Source organism: Triticum urartu, chromosome 7 (genome assembly GCF_003073215.2).
Source record: "Triticum urartu cultivar G1812 chromosome 7, Tu2.1, whole genome shotgun sequence".
NCBI classification, from domain to species: domain Eukaryota; kingdom Viridiplantae; phylum Streptophyta; class Magnoliopsida; order Poales; family Poaceae; genus Triticum; species Triticum urartu.
In genome coordinates this window covers 32,552,834-32,564,922 of record NC_053028.1, presented here as the reverse complement: position 1 = coordinate 32,564,922, position 12,089 = coordinate 32,552,834, and the positions used below count along the sequence as shown (strand labels likewise).

The 12,089-nt window shown below is 46.1% G+C and overlaps 1 protein-coding gene across 1 annotated transcript; it reads left to right on the top strand.

Moving 5' to 3' along the window:
- The first annotated feature begins 1,953 nt into the window (after positions 1–1,953).
- LOC125523601 (histone H1-like) lies at positions 1,954–3,158 on the top strand. The gene is made up of 2 exons (XM_048688626.1): positions 1,954–2,324; positions 2,411–3,158. The coding sequence occupies exons 1-2, from the start codon at positions 2,073–2,075 to the stop codon at positions 2,795–2,797; spliced, it is 639 nt and encodes a 212-aa protein (XP_048544583.1). The 5' UTR covers positions 1,954–2,072; the 3' UTR covers positions 2,798–3,158.
- The last annotated feature ends 8,931 nt before the right edge of the window (positions 3,159–12,089 follow it).

The window sequence follows — 12,089 nt, the reverse complement described above, 5'->3', positions numbered from 1 at the left end:
GGATTTGGATGTTGCTTTAAAACTGCCGAGTGACATAGGATTGTTCTTCTTTGTATGTATGTTGCACATGAGGTAATACTCAAATGGTATATTTCTATACATGTTTAATTTTGCAGAGTATCAAAGAGATGGGGATGGATCTTGTCGACGTTTAAACACAACTCAGCAACGTTGTTGAAAGGGGAAAAACTCACCAAGTTGTATATAGCAAAACGAAGTGCAAGCAATGATATCCCACAACAAACCTAAAAGGTTAAATACAATTGTTATTCCACAAGGTTTTTACTTTCACTGTGATTATCTTTTTCTAGCAAATATTTCAAAAGCCCGTGGCAACGCACGGGCATTCTACTAGTATTACATTCAGTATCTCACTACAATACTAGAAAAGCATAAAGAACAATAAAGAGAAAAGTCAATTGAGTATAAAAGGAATTCGATATTACTTATATGGACAATGCATCACAAATCTAGCTGCGCAAATGCGCGGGCTACTCTGCTAGTTATTAGGATAAAGACCAAGGTCATCATGTCATGTGGTGAACATCGAGCACTCACAAAATCTGTAGTGAATGGTTCGATCCCTTGCACGGGAGCATTTCTTTTTCAGTGAATTTTTGACTATTTAGATCTCGTCATGTTATATGGTTCTTATAACCTGGATTTCGTAATTATATGTTGAAGTTCAATAGTTTGAAATTTTGATTGTTTTCACGTGACAGCGGGTCGACCCAGTCAGTGCGCCGGCTGCGAAGGACAGAAAAATGGACGTACACGCCGGCTGATGGCCCATAAATAAAAATTAATCCATGCTTTATTATTAGGGAAAGATGTATGCAGCCTCCAGGGCGTACTACCCTAGCCGCAGAGGCGACAAGGGTTTCTCTACTCCGGCGATGTTGTCGTCGTTGAGGTCTCCGATAACCTGTCCGCGCAACCCACCCATCCTACGCCAGCGCTTGGGCTGACTAAGGGGTCGGCTTGTCCTTCCAGTCGGCCTCGGCGCGGTGTGGTGATCTAGGGTTTCGGTCGTAGCCATGGCAGGGGCAACTCCATCCAATGGAGGGGGCAGCACTAGTGCAGGAAGAAGGAAGGGGAAGAATTCAATCGACCTGGAATCAGCAATGAGGAACATGAAACTCAAGGAAACAGAGATGGATGATGTGATTGTTGGCGATGAGGAGATTGCGGAGCTGTCGAACGAGCTTTGCTACAGTTACAGGCTGAAAGTTACGGATTAATATTACGGGCTGATGGTGGCCTTATCCTATTGGGTCATGTTGGGGCTTCCGCTGGAAATCAGGAGGAAAGAGTTTAGCGTGAGAAGGACATGTATGTCCGTAAGAGCAGTCCGTAGGTTGTAGTACATAAGTGTAGGAGCTGCCTGGTGGCTAGCTGTTGCAAGGGTGAACACGACGAAGTATTTTAGCGTTGAGTCCTTCAAAAATACAATGATCTTTGCATGGAGACTTGCCAACGAGCCAGAAATTCGAGAGGCAGATGACAATCTTGAACCTCACCACCACCGCTCGAGAAAACCCTAACCCTAGCGCTCGAGCCGATCGCGTGGCAATCGCCTCTCCGTGTTTTTCTCGCGAGGTGGACCCACCCTTAAGGCTGGCTTTGTGGCAAACGACGCGTCATTACAACGAACTGGGACGTGTCAGCGAACTCACCTTACATCACCCATCGCCAAGTCGAACGAGCCGAGCCAGGTGGCACGATCGTGGACACGCACAGCAGACGGACGGCGGCACACGCACGCACGCACATGCGCCGAACCCACCGGAAAACACACAAGCACACGCCCGGCGACGAACATCCGAGAAGAGGCACACGCGTCGCGCGGCGATGGCACGCGTACGCCCGCGATCTCGCGCCCCACGGATCGCGATCCGGCCGCGGGGCTGGCCGGCCAATGGCAGCGCCCCGCCGGCCGGTATAAAGCGCGGGCCTCAGACCGGCACCTCGCCACAGCTCTGAGTTCCGCTTCACCGGTCACCACTCGCTAGAAGCTGCTCTGGTTTTCTCCAAGAAAAAAGAAAAAGAGGGGAGGTGCTCTGCTTCCTTCGATGGCGACCTTGACGGAGGAGGTTGCTGCTGCGGCGGTGGTCGGAGCCGGCGAAAAGGCGGAGGCGGTTGCTACGCCGGAGAAGGTTGATGAGGTGAAGGAGGCGGGTGCGGGCGGGGAGGAGATGGAGGTCGCCGGCGGGGAGGCGAAGAAGGCGGAGGAGGAGCAAGGGGAGCAGGGCAAGGAGACGGAGAAGAAGCCGAGGAGCAGGAAGCCCCGGTCGGCGGGGCCGCACCACCCGCCATACTTCGAGGTGAGCGAACTCTGTCCTGATGTGATTAAGGTACGGGAGGAATTCAGTCTTTGTGTTGAGTTTTGAAATGATCTTTCTGTGTGAAGATGATCAAGGAGGCGATCATGGCGGCGGCCGACGGGAAGGCGGGGGCGAGCGCGTACGCGATCGCCAAGCGCGTGGGGGAGCGGCACGGCGAGGCGCTCCCGGGCAACTACCGCAAGGTGCTGGGCGCGCAGCTCCGGGGCTTCGCCGCCAAGGGCCGGCTCGTCCGGGTCAAGGCCTCCTTCCGCCTCGCCCCGGCCGAGGAGAAGAAGGCGGCGCCCAAGTCCAAGAAGAGGACGGCCACCACCAAGAAGGCCGCGTCGAAGAAGGCGGCGCCGGCGCCGGCGCGCCAGAAGAGGGCGAAGAAGGCGGGACCGCCGACGGCGAAGCCGAAGCCGAAGCAGCCAAAGTCGATCCGCGGCAGGAAGGCCAACAAGGCCAGCGCCTGATGCGGCGGCCGCCGGCGATGCCGTGTCCCCTGTACATATCTCGGTAGTGGACAGTAGTGTCCCCTGGCACGTTCGATCCGTGTGTGCGTGCGTTGCCGGCAATAATGGCGCCGTGACTGTGTTCCGGTGTCGATCCGAGGAAGGAGAAGACGGTGGATGTGGCTGTGAGACTGATGCTTGTACCACTCGTCTCTGTGTTGTGATCCTGCTCTGCTCCTCCCCTCTGCGGTTTCTGGCTTCGATTTGTATCGCTGGCTTAGGTAGATGGTGCACTTTGGGAGATGAAAGTTCTAGATATGCCACTCTGTTCTCGCACGTAAAAATCATAGATATCAAGGCCCTTGATATGATGGCTCTCTTACTCGCTCGCTCCGGGAAGCAAGCCATCCAACGCAAAATTTTCTAAAACCCACTGTCTCTGTGTGTGCTTGTTGGACAAACTCCTCCTATTTTGATGTTGCCCCTTTGCTTGAAATTTGGTTCTCAACTCTGATCAGGCTCTTTCTTTCAATGCTTGCCCCTTTCAGTTCGCAAATGCTTTTTTTGTTGTTGCAGAGGAAATTCGCAAACCGGTAATGCTACACCTACAAATGGTTTAACGTAATCTTAGCTAATTAGATAGCTGGCAGGTTATGATTGGGGTTAGATTCGCCAACGAAAACACACTAACGCCCATACGTGTGGGCGTCTGGCAACTCGTCCACATGCATGGATTCTCGCCCAACCAATTCTGCATGAATCTTGACGCATTCTAGCAGTTTTTGTGTGTCATGTAGGACTAAACTGGTGTGTGGGCATTCATCTAGTCGCCCATACGTCCTTTTTACCACACGGGAGGCTGGTGTGTGAGCGTTTAACAATTTGCCCACACATCAGTTTTCACGCATGCAAAGGGAGCTGGTATATGGATTTGCCCACACATCAGTTTTCACGCATGCAAAGGGAGCTGGTATATGGACGTTTATTACTTCGTCCATATGCCCGTCTCCTCACCTACATCACAAGCAGGCAGTTGCCATGTGTTTCTGCAGGGTATATGGCAACTGCCCTAGCTTTGCTTGTAAGCAGATGACAACTCTCTTTTACCCGAGTTGCCATGTGTTTTTGCATGATACATGGCAACTGCCCTAGCGTGCATGTAAGTAGATGGCACTCTTTCTCTTTACATGGCAACTGCCCTAACGTGTTTATGAACACACGACAACACTCTCTTTTATCCGAATATTTTTTTTTGCCATGCCTTTTTGTAGTGCTATACGACAACTGTCTAGTGTTAGTGGGTGGCAACTCTTAAAGTTTTTGAAATCATGGCAACTGCAGTAGACCAGACCATACATGGCAACTGCAGTTGAGCAACCATGCCAACTGTAGTTGTTCGACATGGCAACCGAAGTTCAGTGACATGGCAACTACAGTTAAAGTATATGAACGAGGGTCTGTATCATGGCAACTGCGGGACGCGCGATGACTGTCACACGGGGCATGCGGGACCATGAGATATCAGGCCTGACATACAAGGCGTGTGGGCGTTATCTATTTCGCCCACACGCATACGTGTGAGAGAGATCAAGAGGGAAGAAAAGAGATATGTGGACATTACTTGTTTTGCTCACACGTAAGTGTGTGGGCTATTCCTCTTATACATCATATAAAATGTATAGACAGATCGCCTAAAAACTTATACGTGTGGCATTTATCGATGTCCTTCGAAAATGCTATTTCTCCCCGAGTCGAACCAGGTCTCACCTATAGCGCGGGGCTACTGGCCCGGGCAAATACTGTAGCCGTCACGCGAGTTTTTATGATTTTTTCAATGTTCTGCAGCAGATTTCTTTGGTTTCTTTATTATTTCCTTATTGGTTCTTTCTATTTTATTTGTTTCTTTCTCAGGTTTTGTTTATTTTAACATTTGTTTACTTTTCTTTACACATTACTATTTTTGTATACATTACGAATATATTTCTATACATGTTTATTTTTTTCAGTAGATGATTAATGTTTTTAAATATATGTTTTCTCTATTTTTTATTCTCATTATGCATTTTTATTCATAACTATAATATTTTTATATGCATTTACCATTTTTAAATGCACGAGTCATAATTTTTTGAATATATGTTTTGATGTCTATTTCTTGCCGTACATGTTGTTCAATTTTTATATATGTATTAAACTTTTTTATACAGATATTTTTAAAATACATGATTAATTATTTTTTAATATGTAACATAATTTTTTATGGCACAAAACATTTTTAAATACACTCACATCTCTCTACATTGTACACCATTTTCCAAACTGTCATGTACATTTTTTTGAAACGCATGATTTTTTTAATGTGACGAATATTTTTCAAAGCTGTCAGCATTTTTCAAAACCCAACAATAAAACCAGAAAAACTAAGAAAAATCGGAGTTGCGTTAACTGGGTTGGCCCATTTTAAGCTGCGTAGCGGCAATGCGTTCTTCTTTCTCTCTTTATTTTTTAAAAAATATATTTATATTTATATTTTTTTTCTGAAAAAACCCCAACAATAACCCCAGAAAACCTAAGAAAAATCGGACTTGCGTTAACTGGGTTAGCCTATTTCATGCTACATAGAGGCGATGTGTTCTTCTCTCTCTCTCTCTCTCTCTCTCTCTCTCTCTCTCTCTCTCTCCGTGTGTGTGTTTTGGAAGATGCAAACGTTCTTCTTTCTTTGTCACTAGAATCGAGACATAGACTGGCACCTTTCAGTTAGCCGAAACAAAATCTGATCTTTATTCGACAGTCGTCAACGTTATCTACAACCCAGATGGGCTTGCTCCAGCTCTTCACAAAGCTAATACATATAAAGCACCCAGTAGGTTCATTAGCTCATACATGGGATCACCAAGTCCATGATTTATGTTTTACTTTTTATTTTATTCTCACTATGTACGATTTGATAAAGGTAATTTTAAAAAAATGTTTGCTGATTAAAAAAATTTATAAAACCCGAAAATTTAAAAATATTCATGGATTTGAAAATATGTTCTTGAATTTCAATAAATGTTCACAAATTTATAAAAAATATCATGGATACAAATTAGAAAAAATATCTATAAATTTTATAAAAAACATGAATTTTAAAAGAATAAAGAAAAAATAAAATGAGAAAATGAAAAGAAACGAGAAAATAAAAAAGAGAAAAAAAGAAGCCCAAAAATCTAGCAACCGGTCATAGAAACGTAGAGAAAAAAAGTCCACAAGCTTACCAAAACCGGGTGGAAGAAGCTTCCTAATACTCCCTTCGTCCGGAAATACTAGTCATCAAGATGAATAAAAGGGAATGTATCTAGATACACCTTTTTTATCCATTTTGATGACTAGTATTTCCAGACGGAGGGAGTATGTTCCAATGCTTACGCTAATGGGCCAGCCCAGCAAAGGCGTTGCTTGGGCGATCGCTGTGATATTGCTTGCATTGAGGAGTACGGAGTACATATCATTGGTGATGCTGCTTGTCATGTATGACTTCTTTGCAGATCACACACACCTTAAACGTGTATAAACAAAGCCTTTATTGTTGTTATTCCTAAGAAAATAGGGAGTCGTTAACCCTGGTAACTTCAAGCTGATTTCTCTGCAAAATTGTTCGATAAAACTAGGATCCAAATGCTGACATAATCCGACCATTCCTCACGAAGTTGTTCAACCATGACTAGACACCTTTATCCAAAGAAGAAGTATGCAGTATGAAATTTTATATATGTCATTGATGTCATCCAACCTTTGCCACGTCTAAAACTGCCTCTATTGTATGGTGGTGGTCTGTAAAATTATTGTATCCATTTGACAAGGAGACGCGGGATAAGTTTGGTGCAAGCCTACGCTCTGCGGCCAATGCTCGCCTGAGCTACTAAAGTTCTTCCCTTCATGGGGGTTAACCCTAAATGTGATCTACAAGGTTGTTAGCTGGTGCCACACGGTAAGGCAGGCGTGCCATGGCACTGTGTAATCGTGCCGATATTAGTAGGCAAATCAACTTACCAATTGAAAAAACTAGTTGGTCTTCTTCGTTGGAAATAAAAAGTCATGAGCAATGAATAATATGAGCATAAGGGATTTTGGCATATACACTTATCGATGATGAGGCCATAGCGCATATATCCACTTGATCGATGATGAGGCCATAGCGCATATATCCACTTGATCGATGATGAGGCCATAGCGACTAGTCTTCCTTTCTATCCAGCTGGCTCAGCGGAGTCTCCGCAAGCAAAGTAGCACCTCTAAATATTTTTGGAGATCTCCATTTTCCATGTGAATATTGTCAATAAATATGTCTACATTCTCATAGAATCCAAATCTAAATTTCCCCTAAAAAAACCAAATCTAAATTGGATATAGACAGAGACAAATAGAGTTACCACTAGTAGAAAAAGGGTCTAATGTGAAACTCATTAGTCCCGGTTTGTAATTGAATCGGCACTAATGTGACTATTAGTACCGGTTCCAATGGCTAGGCGGGCGGCGCTCATTAGTACCGGTCGTGGCGAACCTTTAGTATCGGTTCGTGCCACGAACCGGTACTAAAGAGGTTGTGGCCTTTAGTACAGGTTGGTGGCTCCAACCGGTACTAAAGGGGGGGGGGATCTTTAGTACCGGTTGGAGCATACTAAAGGTGGTGGCCTTTAGTACGGGTTGATGGCTCCAACCGGTACTAAAGACCCCCCTTTTAGTAGCGGTTGGAGCCACCAACCGGTACTAAAGGTGGTGCGCTGCCACCCGCAGTGCATAATGTTTAGTCTCACCTCGCTAGTTGAGAGGAGTTCGCATCGGTTTATAAGCCCCGCCGCGACTACCGTGTCGAGCTCCTCTCTAAACAGGCCTTTGTGGGCCTATTGCAAGTCTTCTGCCATGTGGGGCCTACTGGGCCGTACAGGCCTGCATCCTGGCCCAACTAGAGATTGGGTTTCTAGTCGTACGCAGGCCGTGCCGGCCCAGTAGGCGGGCTGTTTTTACTTTATTTCAAAAATAAAAATAAAAAAATCCTTACCAACCGGGACTAAAGGTTCTCCAGACCATGGCGCACCTCGTGCCACGTGGTGGGCCTTTGGTCCCGGTTCGTGTTGAACCTAAAGGTCCTTACGAACCGGTACTAAAAGTCGTTTTTCTACTAGTGTACCTAGGTACAAAACACGGGAGGGAGAAGGCCAGAGTGGCTTAACAGAGGGGGGAGATGGAGGGGAGAGAAGCGACGAAGCAAATCGGTAACCCTAGCTTACAAATCGTCAGTATACACGTAGAGAAGGGAGAAGAGCAAAGGGAAGAAGACGATGGGATCTTGGAAGGACTGCTTGCACAGTTGAATGACTTTACAAGGTTCATTCTGTGAAATGTACCGGCTGCCATCTTATACTAACACTCAACCCATCTATTCTCCTTCCAGTGGCCCAGAATCGGCCGGCGCATCCATTGCACCAATTCCGCAGGTGCACAGGATATGTTCTCTGTTGTTTGTACTTTGTACCCATGGTGAATGCAAAAATTCCCCTTCCAAATTCATTCAAAACAGAATTTAAGGACTTCCAATTTTCTGTCGATGTAAGCACAACTATTAGTACATTTTTGTGCGTGCTACCTGAATAATTTGATGTCATCAAGTGCAAGAAGCACTACCTTTCTACCAAAGCCACCAAATCAGCATCTGCATATTATATTATACTGTCCAAAGAAATGTGCATAGTATCACCAAGGGTGTTTTGACTCCCGGGTGCATTTTCTCTTTGAGAAGATATTAGACTGGGGAATTATGTAAGATAAGAAAAAAACTATGATACGTCCTTTTAGTTTCGGCATTAGTAACTCAAAAAAAAATGCAAAGAGCACTTCATATATCCTGATGCGTGCTGTTGGGGAACGTTGCAGAAAACAAAAATTTTCCTACTCGTTTCACCAAGATCCATCTAGGAGTTCATCTAGCAACGAGACATCGGATGCATCTACATACCTTTGTAGATCGCGTGCGGAAGCGTTCAAAGAACGGTGATGATGTAGTCGAACACGACGTGATCCAAATCACCGATGACCAAGCGCCGAACGGACGGCACCTCCGCGTTCAACACACGTACGGGACTGGAGACGTCTCCTCCTTCTTGATCCAGCAAGGGGAAGGCGAGGTTGATGAAGATCCAGCAGCACGACGGCGTGGTGGTGGATGCAGGGCGTCACAGTAGCAGGGCTTCGCCTATACTATGAGAGAGAGACGTAACGGGGAGAGAGGGAGGCGCCAGGGGTTGGTGTATAAAGTCCCTCCTCTCCCCCACTATATATAGGGGTGCTAGGGGGGGCGGCGGCCAAGGGTGGGGGGCTTGCCCCCCAAGCAAGGGGGCGCCCCCTTTAGGGTTTCCCCTCAACCCTAGCCGCATGGGCCCTAGGGGAGTGGCGCCCCAGCCCACTTTGGGCTGGGTTCCCTCCCACTTCAGCCCATGGGGCCCCCCGGGATAGGTGGCCCCACCCGGTGGACCCCCGGGACCCTTCCGGTGGTCCCGGTACAATACCGGTGACCCCGAAACTTGTCCCGATGGCCGAAACAGCACTTCCTATATATAATTCTTTACCTCCGGACCATTCCGGAACTCCTCGTGACGTCCGGGATCTCATCCGGGACTCCGAACAACATTCCGGGTTACTGCATATACATATCTTCACAACCCTAGCGTCACCGAACCTTAAGTGTGTAGACCCTACGGGTTCGGGAGACAAGCAGACATGACCGAGACGACTCTCCGGTCAATAACCAACAGCGGGATCTGGATACCCATGTTGGTTCCCACATGCTCCACGATGTCGAGGATTCAATCAACCCCGTATGCAATTCCCTTTGTCAATCGATATGTTACTTGCCCGAGATTCGATCGTCGGTATCCCAATACCTCGTTCAATCTCGTTACCGGCAAGTCACTTTACTCGTACCGTAATGCATGATCCCGTGACCAGACACTTGGTCACTTTGAGCTCATTATGATGATGCATTACCGAGTGGGCCCAGTGATACCTCTCCGTCATACGGAGTGACAAATCCCAGTCTTGATCCATGTCAACCCAACAGACACTTTCGGAGATACCCGTAGTATACCTTTATAGTCACCCAGTTACGTTGTGACGTTTGGTACCCAAAGCACTCCTACGGTATCCGGGAGTTACACGATCTCATGGTCTAAGGAAAAGATACTTGACATTGGAAAACTCTAGCAAACGAACTATACGATCTTGTGCTATGTTTAGGATTGGGTCTTGTCCATCACATCATTCTCCTAATGATGTGATCCCGTTATCAATGACATCCAATGTCCATAGCCAGGAAACCATGACTATCTGTTGATCAACGAGCTACTCAACTAGAGGCTTACTAGGGACATATTATGGTCTATGTATTCACACGTGTATTACGATTTCCGGATAATACAGTTATAGCATGAATAAAGACAATTATCATGATCAAAGAAATATAATAATAATACTTTTATTATTGCCTCTAGGGCATATTTCCAACAGTCTCCCACTTGCACTAGAGTCAATAATCTAGTTACATTGTGATGAATCGAACACCCATGGAATTCTGGTGTTGATCATGTTTTGCCCTAGGGAGAGGTTTAGTCAACGGATCTGCTATATTCAGTTCCGTATGTACTTTACAAATCTCTATGTCTCCATCTTGAACATTTTCACGAATGGAGTTGAAGCGACGCTTGATGTGCCTTGTCTTCTTGTGAAACCTGGGCTCCTTGGCAAGTGCAATAGCTCCAGTGTTGTCACAAAAGAGTTTGATTGGCCCCGACGCATTGGGTATGACTCCTAGGTCGGTGATGAACTCCTTCACCCATATTGCTTCATGTGCTGCCTCCGAGGCTGCCATGTACTCCGCTTCACATGTAGATCCCGCCACAACGCTCTGTTTGCAGCTGCACCAGCTCACTGCTCCACCATTCAACATATACACGTATCCGGTTTGTGACTTAGAGTCATCCAGATCTGTGTCGAAGCTAGCGTCGACGTAACCCTTTACGACGAGCTCTTCGTCACCTCCATAAACGAGAAACATTTCCTTAGTCCTTTTCAGGTACTTCAGGATATTCTTGACTGCTGTCCAGTGTTCCTTGCCGGGATTACTTTGGTACCTTCCTACCAAACTTACGGCAAGGTTTACATCAGGTCTGGTACACAGCATGGCATACATAATAGAACCTATGGCTGAGGCATAGGGGATGACACTCATCTCTTCTATATCTTCTGCCGTGGTCGGGCATTGAGCCGAGCTCAATCTCACACCTTGCAAAACAGGCAAGAACCCTTTCTTGGACTGATCCATTTTGAACTTCTTCAAAATCTTATCAAGGTATGTGCTTTGTGAAAGACCTATGAGGCGTCTTGATCTATCTCTATAGATCTTGATGCCTAATATATAAGCAGCTTCTCCAAGGTCCTTCATTGAAAAACTCTTATTCAAGTAGGCCTTGATGCTGTCCAAGAGTTCTATATCATTTCCCATCAAAAGTATGTCATCTACATATAGTATGAGAAATGCTACAGAGCTCCCACTCACTTTCTTGTAAACGCAGGCTTCTCCATAAGTCTGCGTAAACCCAAACGCTTTGATCATCTCATCAAAGCGAATGTTCCAACTTCGAGATGCTTGCACCAGCCCATAAATCGAGCGTTGGAGCTTGCACACCTTGTTAGCATTCTTAGGATCGACAAAACCTTCTGGCTGCATCATATACAATTCTTCCTTAAGGAAACCATTAAGGAATGCCGTTTTGACGTCCATTTGCCATATTTCATAATCGTAGAATGCGGCAATTGCTAACATGATTCGGACGGACTTCAGCTTCGCCACCGGTGAGAAAGTCTCATCGTAGTCAATCCCTTGAACTTGTCGATAACCCTTAGCGACAAGCCTAGCTTTATAGATGGTCACATTACCATCCGCGTCTGTCTTCTTCTTAAAGATCCATTTATTTTCTATGGCTCGCCGTTCAACGGGCAAGTCAGTCAAAGTCCATACTTCGTTTTCATACATGGATCCTATCTCGGATTTCATGGCTTCTAGCCATTTGTTGGAATCCGGGCCCGCCATCGCTTCTTCATAGTTCGAAGGTTCACCGTTGTCTAACAACATGATTTCCAAGACAGGGTTGCCGTACCACTCTGGTGCGGAACGTGTCCTTGTGGACCTTCGAATTTCAGTAGGAGCTTGATCAGAAGTATCTTGATCATCATGAATAACTTCCTCTCTAGTCGGTGCAGGCACCTCAGGAACATTTTC

Excerpts from the sequence above, each read along its gene's own strand:
- LOC125523601 (XM_048688626.1), top strand. The coding sequence starts at position 2,073 with ATGGCGACCTTGACGGAGGAGGTTGCTGCTGCGGCGGTGGTCGGAGCC. Across the intron at positions 2,325-2,410 it reads ACCACCCGCCATACTTCGAG|ATGATCAAGGAGGCGATCAT; the intron begins GTGAGCGAACTC and ends TTCTGTGTGAAG.